Source organism: Dama dama, chromosome 14 (genome assembly GCF_033118175.1).
Source record: "Dama dama isolate Ldn47 chromosome 14, ASM3311817v1, whole genome shotgun sequence".
NCBI classification, from domain to species: domain Eukaryota; kingdom Metazoa; phylum Chordata; class Mammalia; order Artiodactyla; family Cervidae; genus Dama; species Dama dama.
Genome location: NC_083694.1, coordinates 42,811,561 through 42,833,924, shown reverse-complemented (window position 1 = coordinate 42,833,924; position 22,364 = coordinate 42,811,561). Strand labels below are relative to the sequence as shown.

Here is a 22,364-nt window from a genome sequence, read left to right as displayed (position 1 = left end):
CTTCTCCTCCCTCCCTTCTCCCCTCCTACGGGCATCGCTTTGTGGTGCTTGGAGTCAGCCTGCCAACAGAAGGTGGGCTGCGCTGCGGGGAGGGCTCAGGCCCCATCCCTCCCCGGACCTCCCCCAGGCACAGGTGGCCTCTGACCTCACCCCCCCTCGCCTGCCTCTCTCCCCACAGTCCACGGCATCAAGTGGACATGCAGCAATGGGAACAGCAGCTCGGGCTTCTCCGTGGAGCAGCTGGTGCAGCAGATCCTCGACAGCCACCAGACCAAGCCGCCGCCGCGGACTCACAACTGCCTCTGCACCGGCAGCCTGGGTGAGCCGGGCCGCCGGCGGGCATGCGGGCGAGGGGTGCTACAAGGCAGCAGGTGTGACATCTGGGAGGGGAGGGGGTCAGCCATGAGCAGGCCACAGCACGCAGGGCAACCCTTCTTCATCCTGCCTGGCTAGCCTGGTGAGGCTGGTGGGGCTGGTGAGTCTGGTGGGGCCTGTCGGGCTGGTGGGGTTGACGAGGTGATGAGGCTGGTGGGGCTGGTGACGCTGGTGGGGTTGATGAAGCTGGTGGGGCTGGTGGGACTGGCGAGGTTGGCAGGGCAGCTCCCTTTGGGCAGGAGAGAACAGTCTCCAGATAAACACCTCCTTCTGGGAATGTGAGCAACACAGTCAGGAGTGCGCGGGGTTGGGCCACCGTGCACATCCACCCGCCCCCGGTGCCTTCCAGGATCTCAGGCATCAAAGGCAGGAGCCAGGTCCCTGGGGCACTGAGCCAACAGGCTTTTTCAGGGAGTCAGCCTTGAGTGAGTAGGACCGCTCAAGCTAAGCCTCTCGCTTTCACCTCTGCCTCCTCCAAGAACACAGTGTCCTGCACCCCCATCCCGAGTGTCTGTGCTTCTGATAATGGTATTTGCTCTTTGAAATGTAGTTCTTCACTCCCTAGCTGCCTTAATTAGCTATTTCCATTAGAGGGTCATGCTGCTTCTTCGAGAACTCTTCATGCATTTAGGAATCTTAGTGAGTCTGGAATAAGATCAGGGGAGAATCCACCCTTTCATCAAAAGCAGAGTCACCCTTATCAGATGGAATGAAAATTACACAGGAGTGGAGGCCTGGAGGTAGAGCCCTGAGTGCAGCTTGCTCAGAAATGCTCAGAGCCCGAGGCTCTTTCTTTTCTGCCACTCAACTGAGAGCTAGGGCTCCGTCCTTGCTCAGGTCTTAGAGGGATCTCACCCTACAAAGAGCCAAGGACAGGCTCAGGCTAGCTAGACAGGTGGTGGTGGCCCCAAAAACCTTTCTGCCTCTGGAGTGAAGTCTAGAACCCTCTTTGGTCCTGGGGCCTAAGAGCTAGTCCAGGGAGAGTTCATTGCTTTCCACCTCCTTCCCAGTCACCCCACCCTACCCCCCAAACACACACACACCATCAACCTCTGGCTTTCAGTCCCAGAGGGGCTTGCTGGGCAGTCATGGAACATTTAGTGGGAGGGGGGAGGGCCCCGGTCAGCATCCCAGACTGAGCCCCTCTGGCCAGCAAGGCCCAGTTCAGTGAGTGAATGCTTCCGAGGGTGGGAAGGATTTTCCGAGAGGATAACATTCTTTCCAGCCCCTCCTTCCCGACCACCCATGCACTGGGGTGCTTCGATTACTATTTGAAAAGACCATTTGGGACAAAGAGTCCAGGTCGGGAAGATGGTTACAGAGGGCATGTGAGAACCCAGGTGGGGTAAGTTGGCCCGACACCCTGAGGGTCTGTCCCATGCCAGCCTCGAGGACAGGGTGGGGCAAAGGGCCTGCCTGGACTCCCAGGCTGGGCTCTGCCTGACCCCAGCGCTCAGGGACAGGGCCCCCTGCAGCCCTTGCTCTGACTCTCTGGTGCGTGTGCATGTGTGTGTACCCGTGTGTGTGTGTGTGCGTGTGTGCTGTGCTTGCAATCTCCGCAGGAGCGGGCAGCAGCGTGCACCACAAGTGTAACAGTGCCAAACACCGCATCATCTCGCCGAAGGTGGAGCCGCGGGCGGGGGGGTACGGGGGCCACGCGGAGGTGCAGCACAATGACGTGTCGGAGGGCAAACAGGAGCACAGCCACCACGGCAAGGGTTCGAGTCGAGAGAAGAGGAACGGCAAGGTGGCCAAGCCCGTGCTGCTGCATCAGAACAGCACGGAGGTCTCCTCCACCAACCAGGTGGAGGTCCCCGACACCACCCAGAGCTCCCCCGTGTCCATCAGCAGCGGGCTCAATAGCGACCCGGACATGGTGGACAGCCCCGTGGTCACGGGCGTGTCCAGCATGGCGGTGGCGTCCGTGATGGGGAGTTTGTCCCAGAGCGCCACGGTGTTCATGTCCGAGGTCACCAACGAGGCTGTGTACACCATGTCCCCCACCGCCGGCCCCAACCACCACCTCCTCTCGCCCGACGCCTCTCAGGGCCTCGTCCTGGCCGTGAGTTCCGACGGCCACAAGTTCGCCTTCCCCACCACGGGCAGCTCGGAGAGCCTGTCCATGCTGCCCACCAACGTGTCCGAAGAGCTCGTCCTCTCCACCACCCTCGACGGGGGCCGGAAGATTCCAGAAACCACCATGAACTTTGACCCCGACTGTTTCCTCAATAACCCAAAGCAGGGCCAGACGTATGGGGGCGGAGGCCTGAAAGCCGAGATGGTCAGCACCAACGTCCGGCACTCGCCACCTGTGGAGAGGGGCTTCGGCTTCACCACCGTCCTGACCAAGGAGATCAAGACCGAGGACACCTCCTTTGAGCAGCAGATGGCCAAAGAAGCCTACTCCTCGTCCGCGGTGGCTGCAGCGTCCAGCTCCCTCACCCTGACCGCCGGCTCCAGCCTCCTGCCGTCGGGTGGCGGCCTGAGCCCCAGCACCACGCTGGAGCAAATGGACTTCAGTGCAATAGACTCCAACAAGGACTACACGTCCAGCTTCAGCCAGACGGGCCACAGCCCCCACGTCCACCAGACCCCTTCCCCGAGCTTCTTCCTGCAGGATGCCAGCAAGCCCCTCCCCATCGAGCAGAACGCCCACAGCAGCTTGAGTGACTCTGGGGGCACCTTTGTGATGCCCACGGTGAAAACGGAGGCCTCGTCACAGACCAGCTCCTGCAGCGGCCACGTGGAGACGCGGATCGAGTCCACATCCTCCCTCCACCTCATGCAGTTTCAGGCCAATTTCCAGGCCATGGCGACGGAAGGGGAGGTCACCATGGAGACCTCACAGGTGGCTGAAGGGGGTGAGGGCCTGATCAAGTCCGGGGAGCTGCAGGCCTGTAGCTCTGAGCACTACCTGCAGCCAGAGCCCACCGGGGTGATCCGTAGCGCCGGGGGCGTCCCCCTCCTCCCGGGAAATGTGGTGCAGGGGCTCTACCCCGTGGCCCAGCCCGGCCTTGGCAACGCCTCCAACATGGAGCTCAGCCTGGACCACTTTGACATCTCCTTCAGCAACCAGTTCTCCGACCTGATCAATGACTTCATCTCCGTGGAGGGGGGCAGCGGCACCATCTACGGGCACCAGCTGGTGTCGGGGGATGGCACAGCGCTCTCACAGTCGGAGGATGGGGCCCGCGCCCCCTTCACCCAGGCTGAGATGTGCATCCCTTGCTGTAGCCCCCAGCAGGGGGGCCTGCAGCTGAGCAGCGCCGAGGGCGGGGCCGGCACCATGGCCTACATGCACGTCGCTGAGGTGGTCTCGGCCGCCTCGGCCTCGGGCACCCTGGGGATGCTGCAGCAGAGCGGACGGGTGTTCATGGTGACCGACTACTCCCCAGAGTGGTCTTACCCGGAGGTAAGCTGCTGCTGCCGTCACCACCCCTCACCTGCCCTACCTGCCCACTTGCCTCAGCTGCCCACCTGTTTCACCTGCCAACCTCCCCACCTGCCTCACCACCTGCCCACCTGCCAGCATGTAGCAAGAGATGCTTGTCTTTCTGTGGCTGCCCTCCCCCTGAAGTTTTGGGCAGTGCAGACCAAGTCCCCTACCTCTGTCCCCATGGCACTAGAAACACCCCCACCTCTCTCAAGGAGTGTTCTCAGTTCCCACAGGAGCAGGGGTCTCCTCGGAGGCCAGGTGGCCCTCCCAGCTGGGCCAGGATCAGTGTTGGCTGTCACCACTGTCACTGGCTGATGTGTTAAGATTCCATCCATGTTTTGCTTTGCTTTTTTGGAAAAAAGCATCCTAGGGCTGCTGGAAAACCATTTGAAAATCCACCATCACCACCACAGACCATCTGTATCCGTTGCTTTTGATTTGTTTCACAAAACAAAACAAATTCCCATCAAATTGTGAGGGCGGGTACAGTTTCTGAAGAGTCATCTGTGAGATCTGGGGGTATATCCAGCCTCAACAAGATCAAAGGCATGTTACAAGACCCAGGCTCTCCTGCCTGTGGCCTCATCCCCCTCCTTGGGTCTGTCCTTGGTTCCTGGGGGGCTGAGATCTGATGTTGAGAATCACTGCTCCAAAGCCCAGGACCACAGGAAACCCAGGTCTTCCAGGTTGGTGCAGGTAGTGAAGGAAGGAACCTTTGCTGTTCCTGTGAAGTAGAATGGCATAGGAAAGGGACAGAATGGCCCGAGCCTTCCCTAACCCCCTGCTGCCCACTAGGCCATGCCCCTGCCCCGTCCCAGGCCACCTGCCAGGTGCTTGGGGAGCAGCACCTTGGGGCCCAGATCGGCACTCTCTCTCCAGGCTGCAGGCGGCTGCCCACGGCTCCCTTGGCTCCACTGACACGTTGCCTAGTTGCCGGGGCAGGGACTGCTACCAGGACACCAAAGGAAGGGCGCTCCTAGAAGACCCTGAAGCTCAAAGGGTAACAAAAGGCAGTGATACACACCCCAAAAAATATCTTCCAGCACAGGCAGGGCAGGGATGCTGGCTAAACAGACCCAGGCACTGGTAGGGGCTCCCTGGTTGATGCTCACACTGGGACAGAGCTAACGGGGTTCCTGAGAAATGAAACTCTCCTGAGAGCCCATCTCTGCTTCTGAGGCTCCCCCAGGCCCTGGTGAAGGGGCCAGTGATGCCCAGAGTGAAGGACACATCTCAGGGGTCCACCTCTGGGTGTCAATCCTGGCTCTGCTGTGACTTTCCTTCCGTGTGACTCGGTTTCCTCACCTATCAGGTAGAGGTGATAACAGCGCCTGCCTCGGGGTGAAGCGAGGTGCCAGAAGGGCTTGGTAAAGTCTTTGGTCCACAGCAAGTAATCAGTAGTTCATTATCATGTTATTGGTTATTACTCTGTGGACCTCGCAGCTCAAGGCCCAGGCTCCTCTCCGTGTCCTCCTGCCGTGGCCGTGGTCGTGGCAGAGGCTGCTCACTGTGCACGAATGTCCCCGGCTCTCAGATGCTCCATCAGCCCAGGTAGTGACCCCACCTTGGGACAGGAGCTTCCCAGAGATACAGCAGGTATCAGAGCAGCTCTGGGTCCACAGGCAACAGGTGCTTCAAAGCTCAGGTGTCCAGAGGTGGCTCCCCTATGTGGTGAGGAGCACAGGGCTGGGAGCGCACAGTCCAAATTCAAATCCCGTCCCCTGTTGGCTGGCCGGTGGTGACTTCAGCCAAGGTGGCTTGCTTTCCTGTCTTCCTCACTGGGGTGTTGTCAGGACTCAATGAACAGCTCCACAAGTGCCTACCTCTTCCGCCCACATTCATGGGCACCCCACCATGGGCCCCCCCATCCTCGCGGTCGCTCTAAGACTCTACAAGATTCTGACTCAGTTTGCCCTCGGTGTGGCTCAGTGTGACCCTGTCCCTCTGGAGAGATAGGTCAGCTCAGCCCAGCAGCTGGCCGCCGGCCGCCCCCCGCTGCCCCGCCACGGGGCTTAAGCCTGCAATTCAGAGAAGCCAAGAGGGAGCCCTGGGACTGGGGTGTGAGGAGGTCAGAGCTGGGAGTTGGGGTGCTGCCTCCCTGAGCCTGACTCTGAAACCTGCTTTCCGGGCCTCGGTGTCCTGCTGAGCAGGGTGGCCTCAAGGCCCAAGTCCACAGCCTTGGGATGTGGTCCTCAGGATGCTCTGAGTCTCCCTGGAAACCAAGGAAGCGAAGGTTTTTACCCCTGCGCTCGGCCTGTGAGCTGACTACACATCCCAAGGCCCTGGGACCTGTGGGCACTGGTCAGGGGCCCTTGGCCAGCCTGGCCCTCTCCTTCCAACATCCAAGCGCGCCTGCGGATCCCTGAAGTGTATCTCAGAGAAGGTCAGTTCAGCAGCTCGCCACGAGAGGGCGGCACGGGAACAGGAAAGGAATGACGGCCCGGGTGCCTGGTCTCCTGCATTGCAGGCAGATTCTTTACTGTCGGGAGGGAGCAGCCAGCCTGCTTTTGCAGAAGCGCTCGCTGCTTCCAGCTACCCAGAAACAAAAGCAGCTCAGACTCAATGTGATTTGGGAAATGGGCAGATGCCACCCAGCCAGGCGCTTTGGAGCCCGATGCGGTGGCGTGGAGAGGCCTCTTGTAGAGGCCCCAGCGGGTCTGCAGCCACTTCCTCCCCCCTGCCCGGTCCAGCAGCAGGAACTGGCCCTCCTGGGTTCTCCTGCAGGAGACAGCATCTTCCCCACTGTCCCCCTTCCCCACTCCCATCACAGCCCCCCATCAGCTAGCAGGGTTCCCCTTGCCCTCACCCCTTCACCAGGAAGAAGCCCGCTTCCACCTGTCAGGAGCACCATTCTAGCCAGGCTCTGCCAAGCTTGTGGAGGGCTTTGCAGCAAGACGTAGGCCTGGGGATGCTTCCCCGTCTGTAAATATGAGGTCAGTGGCTCAGTGTCCTCACCTGGCTCTAAAATTTGAGGGTGTCTAGGCACCCACTTCACAGGGATGCTAAGGCTAGGGCTATCTTGCTGTCTCTTCTTGGCGTGTCCCTCCACCTGTCCACAGGTTGCTCCCGTTTCCCCTCTGCTGTGTCCACCTGTTCACCTAACATACACACACACACACACACACACACACACACACTGATGTTCCCCCAGGCCTCCAGGACCCTCCCTAAGTGCATCAGAAGTCCAGGGCCTTTATCTCAGGGCTCCAGGGACACAGAGACTGCAGGTAGCATGTGTTGCTGTCTCTCCTCCCCCAAGCCCTTCTGCGTCATCTCCCTCCACTGATGCGCCTGCCTCACCAGGCACAGGAGTCTGCAATTAGAGCTATCAGGTGCCCGCGTCACAGTGATTCAGCCCAGCCAGGCCAATGTTGCCATGGAAACCCCCTCCTGAACGGGATGGATGCTGAGCCCCTCCCGCGGCAGTTTCCATGGAGAAGGGCCTGATGTTCTCCAGTCATCTCTGCAGTCCTTTGTTCCTCACAGCAGCCCTGGCTTCATGCTAGCAGCTACTGATTGGGGTTATTGTTTTTTTTTTAATTTTTCCTTTTTTCTCACAGAGTAACTGTCTGTGGCCTCTTGAAGCCACTGCACTTCCTCTACCCAGGATCCAGGGACCACTGTACCCTGAACTGGTCTCGGGTGCTCCAAGGCACCCCAAAGTTAGGTTCTCCCGAGTCATGTGGCACAACTCCCAGCCAGGCACCCACGCCCAGCCCCAGGGACCCATGGATGTGGCCCCAGCCCTGCCACGCTGACAGAACTCCAAAACTCTCCTTGGGGCCATATGTCAGAACCAAAGACTGTTAAGGCCAGAGCGTGCCTAGAGTTCAAATGCCACCCAGAGAGGGCGGGCCACTTGCCTGAGGACACACAGCTACTGGAGGGCAGGGGCAGGCCTCCTGCTTTTGGCTCTCGGTCCTGAGATCTCTCTACTGGCCTCTAAACTTTGGTTGTCTAGCAGGAAGCTGATTTTCCTAGCCATTCCAGTCAGAGGAAGGAAGGCCCATCTAAGAGCACACGGAAAATGCCTTCCAGTCTCAGAGAGCCCCTTCCAGTCTGAGAGAGCCTGTTCCAAGGGGGAATCTCCTTTCTGTGCTGGCCCATGGTGGGGCCCACCTCTTGGCCTCTCACTATGGACGCCCAAGACCAGTCCTGCTCCAGGTCTGCTTCCAAGGAGCCTTGTGGGGAGCCTCCAGAGCAAGTGCTGTGTTGAGGCTGGGGGCATGGATGGGCCAGTGCCAATGACAGGTCACCCAAGAATGGGTCAGTGAGCAGGAGAGAGTGTCTCACTGGCATTAGGAGCAGCAGGAGAGCTGGGGTCTGGCCTCTGGCCTGCAGAAGTGAGGCACTTCTCACCCGCCCTCCACCACCCTGGTCTCCAGCAGGTGCGACTCTTGACTTTTTCTGCCTGGACACTAGGTGGTGCCCTCCATGCCGTCCTGGGCAGCTCTTGGCCCCCTGCTGGGCAAGGAGGCTGGAGCCTGTGTTGGCCTTCCCTAGGAGAGCCAGGGGAGCCCTAGAGGCCAGCCACCTCACCCTCTGCACCCCCAGGGCAAGCCTCCCCGACTCAGTGACCGCAGTCTGAGCCCTGAGTGGGGCACCCACACCATGCCACCCCCATCAGGCAGGACAGGGTGCTATTAATCATAAAGCTCGGACAGTAAAACAGGACTGCCCAGGGGACCGAGACATGAGGCCACCCGTGTGCTGTGTGTCTGCCCTGGCTGGTTCCAGCAGGTGGTCAGGGAGTGCTGATTCCTTTCCTGCGCCCTCCTGTGCCTGGGCGCCTCTGGGGCCCTCTCCCCTTGAGCTAAGCAAGGTCATCTGAGCCACCCTCCTCCGTCCCCCTTCCTCCCTCCCCCTGCCCCACCCTCGCCTTGTGAGGGCAGCTGCAGCCCAGCCCTGCTACATCAGGGCCTGCGTGTACGATGTGCACACAGTCAGGGGGCAGCAGGTCATGCGGGCAACACAGACAAGTGCCCTCCGTGGCTCAGCCCAGAGTCAGGAGGCCATGCACAGTCTCACCTAATCCCCAGCCCCCAACAGGAAGCCCCCATCCAGCCTGGAGCGACCTCTGGGCCCCTCCCATTCAGAGTGCTCCTGCCAATGTTCTGTTTTGCTGTCTTTCCCATCACCATCTTCATCCATCTCCCTGGCTCTCCCCACCACACCCTGGGCATCCTGGGTCTCCCCTCATCCTCGCCACCACCATGTCCACTCCCTGGAGGGCCACTGAGATGCCCAGGCCTGTTTCCACAGCTCAGAGTTCCCGCAATCTGTCCACAAGCAAATGAAAGAGAACGCCCCCTCCCTCCCCTCCACTACCTTCCACAGTTCCCCCCCACCAGCCAGTTTCTCAGCTGCATCCTGAGGGGAAAGGTTTGACAAACTGTGCTCCCTTCTGGCTCGGAGAAGGCACTGGCACCCCACTCCAGTACTCTTGCCTGGAAAATCCCATGGACGGAGGAGCCTGGTAGGCTGCAGTCCATGGGGTCACGAAGAGTCGGACACGACTGAGCGACTTCATTTTCACTGTTCACTTTCATGCATTGGAGAAGGAAATGGCAACCCACTCCAGTGTTCCTGCCTGGAGAATCCCAGGGACGGTGGAGCCTGGTGGGCTGCCGTCTATGGGGTCGCACAGAGTCAGACATGACTGAAGTGACTTAGCAGCAGCAGCAGCAGCAGCTCCCTTCTGGCTAGAGCTGAAAGTTCCACTTCTGGGAGGGGATCAGGGGTCAGAACTGCCATCCCCCTGCAGGATGCCAGCTGAGAAAGGCAAAGGGCGTCTTGGGGCCCCTGGCACACCAGGGGGAGGAGAACTGGGTCCCTTCTCCCTGACACAGTCCTGAGACAGTGGTTCTCAAATGTGGCGTTTATATGGATCCCAAACTCCGTAACTATCCCTTCCCCCCATTCATCCCCCCTGGTAACCATGGGTCAGATCTCTAAGTCTGTGAGTCTGTTTCTGTTTTATAAATAAGCTCATTTGTATCATTTAAAATGGATAACGAACAAGGTCTTATTATACAGCACAGGGAACTCTGCTCTGTCATGTGGCAGCCTGATGGGAGGGGAGTTTGGGGGAGAAGGGATGTATGTATATGTATGGCTGAGTCCCTTTGCCTGAAACTATCACAACATTGTTAATTGGCTATACCCCAACACAAAACAAAAGTTTAAAAACAAATTAAGTAGGGCTTATGGGGATGGGGAGCCTGCATGTTCCACAAGCATGTGGGCTGGGGGTGTGGACCACCATCTGAGCGGTGCAGCCTTGGAGGCCCGTGTCCCTCTGTGGCTGACCCCCTCCCCCTGCTGGCCTCTGTTCCCTCCAGGGAGGAGTGAAGGTTCTCATCACAGGCCCTTGGCAAGAAGCCAGCAATAATTACAGCTGCCTGTTCGACCAGATCTCAGTGCCTGCGTCCTTGATTCAGCCCGGCGTGCTGCGTTGCTACTGCCCAGGTGAGAGAGAAGGCCGCCTGTCCGCAGAGGCCATGGGGCCCCGGAGCACTGGGCTCTGGGTCAGCCCGGGGAGGAGGGCGACCTGGGGCAAGTTGTGGCATTTCTCTGGATCTCAGTTTCCTGCGCTATGAAGGAGTGAGTCCCAGATCAGCAATGAACGTCAGTGAGACGGGGGCACAGGTGAGGTTGGCTGGGTTTTGAAGAGACTTTGATGGAGGACTATTTAGTCAACCCGCGAGCCAGGTGGCATGCCCAGGACTGGCCGCAGCGGGAAGCTCTAACCACTCTCCTCCACCTGAAGGGCGATGGGAGCTGGTGAGAGCATGGTAGGTGGAGGGGTCCAGACAGGAGCTGCATCTGGGGTTGGGGCCACGCCACAGCCCTCTCCCACGGCCCAAGCCAAGCAGAAGTCACAAGAACAAGAGCCCAGGCCATCCGGTCCACAGGGCCAGTCCCCTGGGACACAGAGCAGGTCCGAGAGAGATGGAGAAGACCCAGCAGGCCACGCGGGAGGGGGCGTCAAACTGGGAATAATCCGCACAAACTCCTTTTATACATCGGTGATTCCAGCTGCCCCGTGACCAGAGGTACAGGCACGTGGTTTCCTTCCATTCTGGGGGGACAGTGCGCCCCCCCACCCCGTGTGCTCTTCCCACGGCTCTGACCTTCCTCTCGCTCTGGCGGGGCTCATCGTCGTCCACGTAGCTTGGTGTCCCTGTCTGGTCAACTTGCCCTTGACCTCCGGTCATCACTGCCTCCCCACTGGCCTGTGGGCTCCAGGAGGTCAGGGTCTGTGTCTTTTTTGGTCACCATGTGTCCCCCGGGGCTCGAAAAGTGCCTGGCATGTCACAGAAAGGGGGTGGATATCTACTTGAATCTGCTCATAGTTTTCTGTTCCCTGGGCTGGTGCTGACGTGACCCCTCGACCTGCCCTTCCCAGATACCATTTGTCCCAGGGATGACCTGTCCGGCTGGCCCAGATGACGGACAGAGAGGCAGAGGAGGAGGTGGGTGGTGAGGGTGAAGAGTCCCACTCCATGTCATCTGAAGCCACGGTGACTACGAAAGCAGAGAGAGAGAGAGAAAGAGAGAGCTCCCTGTGGAGCTAGGGGTGGGGGGAAGAGAAGTGAGGGCGGGGGTCCCCAAGTCAGGAGTATAACTGGTCGGTGCCAGGGGCCTGGTTCACCTGGGGTGATCCAGCTTGAACCTCTGGCCACCCTAGATGTCTGCCTCGCCCCCACCATGCCCCCAGCCAGGGGCTCCCGAGCTGACATGGAACATTCTTGTCTCTCAATCTCCCCACAAAGCCCATCAGAGCAGAAAGCCTGGCTCCAGGGCTGGGCTCACCGGCTCAGCTTCCACTTGAATACAGCAACCTCTTCACCACAAACACCCAGGGAGCCAGGGCTGCTGCCCCTGGCGGCCTCCCCTGCTGGCCCTGCCCCCACCAGCGGCCTGGCTGGCTCCCACTCGGTCCTGCTGCTCCCAGACTCCCAGCAGCCCTCCTGGGGCTGGAACACAGCCATCTGGACATCAGCCAGGCTGGGCCAGCCTATCACAGCTCGGGGCGGCTTGTCGCTAATGCAGCCCCCAACTTCTGCTGGCGAGGGAGGGGGAGGGGGCAGCGTGTTATTAACCTACCCACTTATCACCTGCTGCTGGAATGGCACTGGCCCGACCTATAAATAGATACCACTTCCTGTACCTGGTTCTTGCCTGGCTGAGGACCCAGACCTTGCCTGTCCTGAGTTATCTGACCCCTCCGAAAAAAAATAAAAAAAGACCGGCCTTTGTGTGCCCTCTGGATGGTGTCCCAGGCCAGGACCTGGCAAACCCCGAGCGCTGGAGCAGTCACATCAGACATCCCAGATCAGCCAGTTACCATGTGGTGGCTTGAGCCCAGGGGTTGACCTCTTGAGCCCCCTCTTTTGCATCTCTAAAAACCACTGACCAGATGGCAGAGGGGCTGAGAGGAGGGCAGGTTCAGGAAGTTTCAGGCTCACAGGCTCAATTCATGAAGCTTCTCATGAGTGAGGCCTTGCTCTTTCTGTCCTCAGCAGCAGGTAGGGAACTGGGGAGAGGGGTCCATGGCTGTTTAGGTCTCAGCAGGCAGTTCTCCTGGACCCAGAGCATCTCTGGGTCCCCAGAGCAGGCAGCTTGCAGGAGAGTCTGCCTAGGCCACTATGTCTCCCAGTGGCTCAGGCTCCCCTAGCATCCTGCATCTTGGACCCAGGGAGGCTCAGGTAGCCTGAGAGCCAGGGGACCTGCCCTGTTCTACCCCTGACCACAAAGAGGGGGATCCCGTTTAGACATCCCTCTTTTGAGGCCCAAATGGAAACATGTCACTCTGTAAAACAGCCCTGGTTTTTGCACTCATTCATTCATCAAGCAGTTTGCCAGGAACTGGTAGGTACCTGGAATGGAGGCCAAGACCCAGCCCCTAACCCTGACCTTGACCCCAAGGAACTCTCAGTCAGAAAGGAGTCGGTCATGCAAACAAGCTGCATCTTGGCTTGGGGGATGATGCTGGTTGCTTGGACACCTCTGCCCTGGGTCTCCCAAAGGCTCAGGGAAATTGCAACTGATCTTAAAGGAAGGACACTTGAAAGGAGAACCAAACTGGCCTTGCTGACAAGAAGGCCTCAGAGGCTTGTGAGCACAAGCCAGGCCACCTGAGGAACTAGAATGGGAGAAGGGGGCACAGGGGGTGCAAATTGCCCCCGCCCACCGGCCTGGTGCATGTGCCAGGCAACACGGATGGAGAGACTTGACCCTGACCAAGAACACGGTTCTTCTGGTCAGCTCCCCCTCCATCACTGGCTGCAGAAGACACAGGCATGGAAACCCTCCTGCAAGATTCCAGGAATGTTTCAAGGTCACGAAGGAGACAACCAAGTCAGGCCACTGAGCCCAAGTGAAGCAGCAGTGAAAGAGGACTTGAGACTTAGGAAGGGCAACCCAGGCTCAGAAGAAGATGAAGGACTCCCCTCCCACCCAACCCCCACTGCCAACAACAAGAAGACTTTGTTTTGGGACTTTCAGACAGCCCCATGCTGGAGTCCTTGGAATCAGTCACTTCAGTTCAGTCCCTCAGTCATGTCCAACTCCTTGCGACTCCATGGACTGCAGCACACCAGGCTTCCCTGTCCATCACCAAGTTCTAGAGCTTGCTCAAACTCATGTCCATGATGCCATCCAACCATCTCGTCCTCTGTCATCCCCTTCTGCTCCTGCCTTCAATCTTTCCCAGCATCAGGGTCTTTTCCAATGAGTCAGTTCTTCCCATCAGGTGGCCAAAGTACTGGAGCTTCAGTTTCAATATCTGACCTTCCAATGAATACTCAGGGTTGATTTCCTTTAGGATTGACTGGTTTGATCTCCTTGCAGTCCAAGGGACTCTCAAGAGTCTTCTCCAACACCACAGTTCAAAGGCATCAATTCTTTGGCGCTCTCTCCTAGTGTCCTTGGAGGCACCAAAGGCAAAATGAAGTTCAAAATGAGATGAGCGGGGCTTCCCTCAGTGGTAAAGACTCTGCCTGCCAATGAAGGAGACTTGGTTCAATCCCTGATCCTGGAAGATTCCACATGCCAAGGAGCAAATAAGCCCGTACACCACAACTACTGAGCCTGTGTTCTTGGGCCCGGGAGCCACAACTACTGAAGCTTGAGTGCTGCAACTACTGAAACCCTCACACTTAGAGCCCGTGGTCTGCAATAAGAGAAGTCATCGCAGTGAGAAGCCCACCCATCGCAACGAAGAGAAGCCCCCTCTCACCACAACTAGAAAAAGCCCACAAAGTAATGAAGACCCAGCAGAGCCAAAAAACAAAACAGAACAGAAAACCATGTTCCCCCTGCATATCCTCTTTCCTCCCATCATTTAAAAAAAAAAGAAGATGAGCGAGTGCACTGTGTTTTTAAGCAATTCATTCAACAAACACCTATTGAGAGACTGTAACAGTCCAGGCACTGACCTTGACCCTGGACATAAAGAGGAGATCAGAACAGACCAGAGCTCATCTCTCCTGGAACTTACATTCTACTTCAGGAGACAAAAAAAAAAAAAAACAAGGAAACAAAGAAATAGCCAGGGTAACTGGAGAAAATGATACCAGGACACTAGAATATGATAATGCATTAAGAGAAGTTCCTTTGGACAGACTGATGAGGGAAGGCCTCCCATAGGCTGGGACATTAGGCTGGAACCTGAATAATGAGATGCACCCAGTCCTGGGAAGAGTTGGAAAAAAGCCTCCAGGCTGTGGGCAAAGGAAGTGCAAAGGCCCTGAGGCAGAAACAGGTTGGGTAAGTTGAAGAAATACAAAGGTGGGAGACAGCTAGGGTAGAGAAGATGGCAGGGTCCAAATCATGTCCCACCTTCTGAGTCATAAGAAGGAGTCTGATTTGGTTTTATCTGCAATGGAAGCCACTCATTTTAAGTGGGGAGTGGCCTGATCTAAATTATGTCTTTGAAAGATGATTTGGGGTGGGGAGTTTCTTGGCAGTCTAATGGTTAAGAATCCACATTGAAATGCAGGGGATGTTGCTTCAAGCCCTGGTCGGGGAACTAAGATCCCATGTGCTGTAGGGCAACTAAGCCTGCGAGCTGCAACTACTGAGGCTGTGAGCCACAGAGAGTCCACATGCTGCAACAAAAGATTCCTCATGACGCAACGCAGATGCATGTGCCACAACTGAGACCCAATGCTGCCAAACAAAGAACAAAAAACCCTTTTTTTAAAAAAATCAAAGATTATTCTGGGTGTGTGGAAGAATGGATTGTAGGGGGATAGAAGGAAGCAGAGAAACCACAGGAAGCAGCAGAGGGGTAATCCTTCCCAACTTAAGGAGGAGGGCTCTCCCAGGGAACACACTCCCACCTGTGTCCTGTGGAGGCTCCCGAGTGTGGCCCCCCAACACCATCCCAGCAGGGACAGGTAGGTCTCGGGTGTGCTGAGGATGCCCTGGGCAGGAGGCTAATGCAGGCTAATGCCCAGGCATCTGGGCAGGAAGAAGTGATGGCAGCCCGGGCTGGCATGGTGGCTGTTGACATGGAGAGAAGTCAATGGACCCAGGACACTAATGGACTGAACGCAGGGGAAGGAAAGAATCCAAGTACCCTGAGTGATGGGACTGTGTGCGTGGGACCGCTGGGCTGAGACCCAGGAGATGGTGACAGGTGCTCTCTGTTGCATGTCTCTGGGGACAGACAGGACACCTTTGGATCTGCCACCATTCCAATGTCACTGCAGGCTGTGCAAGTGCCAGGAGATGGTGGAAGATGAGCAGCAGAGGGGGAGGACCTTCCGGCTGGAACATCTGGTGCAGGGAATCCTTGAACTCCCCAGGGCCAGCAAGGCGTGCTCAGAGGAGCAGAGCTGGAGGGTTCAGACGGATGAGCACTGACGCCCCACCCTTCTGTTGGTGAACCAGGCAAATCACCAGGGAAGGTGACCACGAGCTCGGAGGTCTGCCCCGTGGACGTAGTTGGAACCTGGACTTGACTGGGCCTCCCTGCCCAGAGAGGCACAGCAGGAGGTCCTGCAGGACACTGCCCCCCACCCACCCGCCCACCCACCACAGAGCCAGCTTGTGACCCGGATCTGAGGAGCCACACCAGGGCAGAAAGCACGGGGGGACAATAAGACTGCGGGTCATCCTGGGGCAATGACTTCCTGAAGACCCACTCTGGGGACAATGATGTAACACCTCCACCTGGGATGGAGAGCTGTCACAAGTGGATGAGTTGGTTTTCCCACGGGAAGTGAGCCTACACCACCCGTCCTCCCAGGGAAGCCAGAGCCTTCCTTTGCCCCCGGGAGCAGCTGACTTGGACAGCTTCCTCCAAGCTAAGCTTCGGAAAACCAAGAGCCCAAACAGTAACACGATCCCTGGGTGCGTCCTCCCTGGAAACCTGTCCTGGGGAGGCCCCAATCGCTGGTTCCAGACAAGCAGGGCAGAGAGCACAGAACCCTGTTGTCTCCCAGTGGAGGTGGGGGGACGAGGCCTGGAGGGGTGGAGCAGCCCGCAGAGCCCCACCGGCCCCCAAGACTTCAACAGCAGCCTCTCCCCCAGAAACAAAGCAGGTCTCTGCCCGAGGCCGGGAGACAGTGAGAATGTCCCATGCATTACTCAACCAGAAGTTTTCACTGGGCCCTGTACTGGGGTCAGAACAGCTGCTGAGGCCCATAAGGGCCTGTCTTTCCAAAGTTTGATGTCCAGGCATTGATAGGGAGGCACAAGCTTCCTGCCAGCCCCCAGCCCAGCCCCCACTGGACTCAGAGTAACAGGCACAGACGAAGCCCTTGCCTCCATTAGGGAGGCAGAACTTCTGAAAATACAAGGCAGGCCATGCTAAGTGAGTCAGGACATGCTTGCAGGAAAGGACCAAACAGAAATGAGCACAAAGGAACCCAAAGGAAATGCTGGACATGAACCCAACCTCTCCCCCCAGGATGGACTGGAGGGGGAGGACTCAGTCAGCCATGTGGTGGAGTGGAGGACCGTTCATTCATCCATTCACTAATTCATTCAACAAATCTGTACTGAGCTCCCAGTCCCTGTGCTCCCAACAGGGCAGGGGAGCAAACAGGCAATGACAAACTAGAATGATCAAGGGGCAATGGCTGAGTGCAGCCCCCAGAAAAGCCTTCTAGTAGAAGCAGCACTGCATTTTGGCCTCGAGGAATGAGCAGGCCCAGACAGGGCTAATCCATGAGGAACAGAGGGAAGCGGCTCCTCCAGGCCCTGGGGTGGTACACAAAGGCGGGGGGGTGGGGGGGTCCGTGCCCCACCGCCACCCTCGCCCTGATTGGTCTTTCTTTTGCTTTCAGCCCATGACACTGGTCTTGTGACCCTACAAGTTGCCTTCAACAACCAGATCATCTCCAACTCGGTGGTGTTTGAGTACAAAGCTCGGGCCCTGCCCACACTCCCATCCTCCCAGCACGACTGGCTGTCACTGGACGGTAAGAAGGGCATTCGGGTTACCTTGCCAAGCCCCAAGAGAAAGGGACACCTGGGAACCCTGAGCACAGGGCGTGAGAAAGGAGGAAGCACCCAGGTGTCCTGACTTCTGCTTGGGGCCCAAGGTCTCACCTGGTGAGACTCACCTTAATCTCGGCATTTCCCTGGGACACAGTGAGTCTGTGAGCTTGGGCCCAGGGCCTGCCAGGGGATCTGAGCAGCCAGACAAACCCCCAAGTTGCTGAGCCTCTCTCAACAGCCCCGGAGCAGCCAGGTCCAAGCATCCTCTACCGCCCCATCACCACCCACCCAGGGCAGTTCCTGGAAGTAGAGGGGCTCCTGGAGGCCATCGCCAAGCCCTGAGCCTCTCAGAGGTGAGGCCAGGGGAAGGCAGCCCATGGTGGGCTTCTTTCTGATTCCAAGGCTGGACTTCGGGGCTGTGTGCCCAGTGCTTCTGCCTTTTAGAGCCCATAAGCCAAACCTTCTTATGGAAACTCTTCCCCACCCATCACTCCTGCATCTAGGCTATTTTTACTCCGGCTTCTGCCCTGTATAGGCTTCCCAAGTGGCACAGTGGTAAAGAACCCGCCTGCCAATGCAGGAGATGCAGGTTCGATCCCTGGGTCGGGAAGATCCCCTGGAGTAGGAAAGGGCAACTCATTCCAGTATTCTTGCCTGAAAAACTCCATGGACAGAGGAACCTGGCGGGCTACAGTCCATGGGGCTGCAAAAGAGTTTGATGTGACTGAGCGATTGAGCTCGCACGGTCCTGTAGGGCATCTGATACAAGCCCAGGATCACCTTCAGGGCTGAAGGTGGAGGGCCAGGGAGCCCCCGGTGGCTCCAAGGGAGATGGCTGGATATGACGGCCGAGGCTGCTTCTCTAGGAGCAGCTGCCTTGCTCTACAGGGGTGGTGGGGGGTTAAGGAGGAGGGCGCTAAGGTCAGAGACTGCCCTTGCATGTCTGGATATGCCCAAGGAAAGCTCCGAAATTGGCTGGAGGGCTGAGCTGATGGTCTTCTCTGGACAGAGACAGAATGGAAAGAATGACCGAACCTGCCCTTCGTATCAGGGCAGCTGCAGAGGTGCCCGTCTGTGGGATCCCTTGCTGGAGACCATGCCAACTCAAGGTGTTAGGTCTCAGCTAAGCTCACCCAGGACCTTCTGTAGGGTCAGTTCCTTAAGCTCCCCTTCCCCATCCACAGCAGCCCTTTGCCTTCTCCCCTCTCAGACCTCCCCTTGCTCCTGGCCACTGGAGGATCTCTGGGTATGGGTACATGCCTTGGCAGCCTTCCTGAGCCACCCAGGGTGTAAACCTCAGCCTCATCACAGCCCTGGCCCCAGAAGGGACAGGGTGCCTGGCAGCCACCCCAGCCACTGAACCCTCTGAGCTGTTCCCAGAGGTGGCTTTGGGTCAGCAGGCATCTGCGCCTGGCAGTGGCTGCCTGGGAGCACCAGGCTGGCCTTGGCAGCCACCCTGGCCACGGCCACAGCCAGCCAGATGACCCGCAGGATGTAACGGAGAAGGGCAGGGTGACCAGGGGCTCCCGTTCAGGAAATCCGGTTTCAGTTTTGCAGAACAAATGGGAAAGGAAACAGGGAACTCTGCAGAGCCCTGGCTCTCCCTCAGTGACCAGGTCACCTCCATGGTGACTGAAGGATGCTGGGACCAGTCAGTGTGGGACCCGCCTGGGAGATGGAGCACTTCAGAGAGCCAAGTCCAGCCAGGCAGTGCCTCACGTGGAAGCCCAGGAAATATCAGCTGCCCCCTGCCTCCCAGGGGGAAAGACAGAGAGCCAGCTATCCAGGAGGGTGCCTGCAGGGGAAGATGCTATGACAGGAACCATGGGGAAGGGAAGCCACCTTAACTGCTCCATGAGAAGCACACCCCTGAGTCCTCGGCCAAGCTGGACACTGCTCCTCAGCAGCCCCCTCTGCAGGGACTTGGAGCTCTGAGCTCCCTAGGCCTCCGGTTGAAATAAACATCCCCCAGCCCCTGGCAGAATACACAGGAGAGATGACAGGAGGTGGGGCAGGGATAAGGCAGGACCACCCCCAGACAGAGAATAGATGGGGACCTGGAAGGACCCCGTGAATCTCCTTCCCTTTAGGCTTGACCAGGCATCCTTTCAATAGTGGGAGGCGAAAGGGGTCCAGAGCACAGGAACCATGAGACCCCTCCCCCCCATCCTGCCAGGGTAGAGGAGTAAAGCGTCCTTCTCCTAGTTCTCCACCCCCTCAATGAATGTAAGTGACTAAGCCACCCTTATTTATCCAGCCCGATAAATAATAACGAGGGCGGGGGTCGGGGGTCAGCCACAGCGCCCGGGGCATAATCCTCTCAGTGCAGAGAGGACGGCTGGGACAGCCCAGAGGGTGGGGGTCCCTGGTGCTCAGGCCAACCCTGTGACCCGGCGGTGGAGAAGTGTGTCGCAGACGATGCCGCAGCGGCCAGGCTGTGTGAAGCCTTCCTCTCGGTTCCCCTCCCCTCGGGTTCCGCAGCTCCTCGGCTCAGCCCCTCCCGCCCCCACGGTTACCGGGCGAATTCTGTTAGAGCCGCGGGGACGTGCGGGCGCGCGCGCTGCGGCGACGGGGAGGGGCGGCGGCGGAAAGGGAAGGGGCGCGGGGACCGCAGCGCCTGGCAAACTGGGGCGCGGCTGCGTGCACACACACGGGCGCACACACACGCATGCACACACGCACGCTTGCACACCCGGCGCAGCTGCAATGCAGTGGCCCTGCACGAAGCGGCGGGCAAGCTGCGCCCGCCCCCGCCCCGCGGACTGCGGCACCTCTCGGCCCTCGCCCGCTGCGGGGAGAGAGCGGGGACGCGCGGCCAGGGCTGCGCGCTCCCGTGCCGGCGGCCGCCTCCGGAGGCGCGCGTATCTGGACCCAGCCCCCGCCCCACGTCAGTTGCCCCGCTCGCGATCCCGGGGGCGCTCTTTGCCCCTCCCCCATCCCAGAGAGGGAGAGTTGTTTGGGAAGAGAATTTCTGCTTTCGTTTGTTTAAAATATCGATTTGCTTGCCAAACTGAAGACTGGGTGGGGGACGCGGACACGGAATCCGCACGCGCAGCGGCCGCAGCTGGGGAGCAGCCTTTGTCTGAGCAGCCAGAGCGAGTGGGAGGCGATCGTCCCCGCAGGGGGTCATCTGCGCAGGGGCTCCGCGTCCCCCAAATCTCAGCTGGACACTGCCATCCAAGCGGAGACGGCGCATTGAAACGGGGGAGGGGGAGAACCGGGAAGAGCCGCAGCGTCAGGCATCTACCGGCTCCAGGCCGACTTTGGGGAGCGCAGCCCCTGGGGTTGCGGGTGCTGCATCGCTTCCCCCAGACCTAGGGGCCTCCACCCCCCAACTCCCGCCCAGCACTGTGAGCTCTAGAGGGGGCACAGGTCCTGTGTGCCTGGCCCCCCTGCCTAGAACAGGCTGGCAGATTGCGGGCCACAGTTCCTATCTGTCTTAGGGATGATTGCGTGAATGAATGAAGTGCCACGGGAAACATCAAGAGAGCTACATCCAGCGCGGTGCTCTGAAGGCTTCGCGGAGGAAGTGACTTCCGTTGAGACCTCCAGCTTGAGCAGGCAGCCAGGCTGGGAGGAATGGGAAAGAGCGGAGGGTGGGGAGCAGCAAGGATCCCAGGAGGTGCAACAGTCGCTTCCTTTACCCAAGGCGTTCAGGGAGCTACCAGTTTCACCGTTTCCTCTCCCAGAGGTTCAGACTCAGAGCAAATTTCCACAGGTTGCTTGCCCCAGGACCCCAGGGTGTTCTGGGGCGGGCCAGCCGTGCATTTGGGGAGCAATGGGACCTCTTCCAGACTAGAGGCAGTCAAGCAGCCAGTTTACCCTGGAGACCATTTCGGGAAGGCCTCTGGGAAGTGTCACTCCTGCCTGCCTCGGGTCCAGTGTAGACAGCCAAGGCTCTGCTGAGTGTGGGGAGGAGGTGCTGTATGTTTAGATGGCCTCAGCTGGGCCTGTGTTTGCAAAAAGCATAAACCCAGGTGGCTTGATCCTGCAGCTCTAGAACCGAGGGGATGGGGCTCACATCTGGTCAAGGACCCTGGGACACCTTTAAGTAACCCTGTCTCTGGAAGTTCGAGGTGCCTGGTTCTCTCCTCTGCAACCAGCTGATGCTCCCCAAGGCCCTGGCCCCACCCCCACCTGCTGGGCCCCTCTCCAAACCCCACTAAGCAGCTTATTCTTAGACTCTATTTTCAATTGTCTCTGGGTGGCTGAGCCTCCTGCCTGGGTGAGAGGATTGAAGGGAGGCGTGGATGTAGCTTTCTTGGGTTCAGCCGGCCAGCCATCTGGGCGGGTCTCCTGCTGACCTTCAGTAGGGGAAAGACCTTGTCATCTGAGGCAGAGCGGTGAGCAGTAGCTCTCATTTCATCCCCTAGGGGCCTGCTTCGGGGGCAGGGCAGACACCCTGGCAACTTGTGGTCCAGGTCACCAGGCCCAGAGTAGAGTACCCAGTAAGCCAGCCCTCTGGGGCAGCCGGGCTCCGGATTAGAAGTGTGGAAGATGGGAGCCTTGCCCCTCTGTAAGGAGGTGGAGAGAAGAAAAAGCAGGATTTGGTCTCCCTGTTTGGCCTTCTGTGACCAAACCTTCACTGCTATTAGATAGAAGGTGTGTAGCTGGGATGGTCCCCAGCTCTGTCCACCTCTCCTCACCTCCCAGCCACCTGTCCCTGGCCTGTGGCCATGGTCCTGCCAGCCTCTCCCCTGCCCGCTGGTTTCTAATAGCAGCCTCCGCCTACAAGGAGTGGGAGACCACACTCTGACCCTGAGGTCAGAGGCACAGCCCAGTGGCAACAGGAGGGGCCATTCCAGCTGTGAGACTGACTCCAGGAAGCTTTTGGATGCTTCCTGCCGCCATGGGGACATTCCAGGGCTCTCTGATGTGTGTACCTTGCTGGCTCCTCCTGGCCTGGCTCCCTCCCTCCTGCAGGTTCCCCAGCCCACCTCCCAGCCACCCTCCTCTGGGCCTATTGCGTGACAAACCAGCAACAAGGGAGAACATCCACAGAGCTTATCAGAAAACGCATCACTTCTACCAGATGATGGGGGGCAGGGGAGGAGCACGGGGTAAGTAATCTAGTTGTAACTAATTTGAAAGGCCACTG

The 22,364-nt window shown here is 58.6% G+C and overlaps 1 protein-coding gene across 1 annotated transcript in view; it reads left to right on the top strand.

Annotated features, from left to right (window-relative positions):
* CAMTA1 (calmodulin binding transcription activator 1) overlaps window positions 1–22,364 on the top strand; it is a 965,206-nt gene that overhangs the window by 865,345 nt on the left and 77,497 nt on the right. The window contains exons 8-11 of the mRNA XM_061160492.1: window positions 179–319; window positions 1,938–3,787; window positions 10,153–10,279; window positions 17,113–17,247. Of these exons, the coding sequence (XP_061016475.1) occupies window positions 179–319; window positions 1,938–3,787; window positions 10,153–10,279; window positions 17,113–17,247 (2,253 nt within the window). The remainder of the gene's footprint in view (window positions 1–178; window positions 320–1,937; window positions 3,788–10,152; window positions 10,280–17,112; window positions 17,248–22,364) is intronic.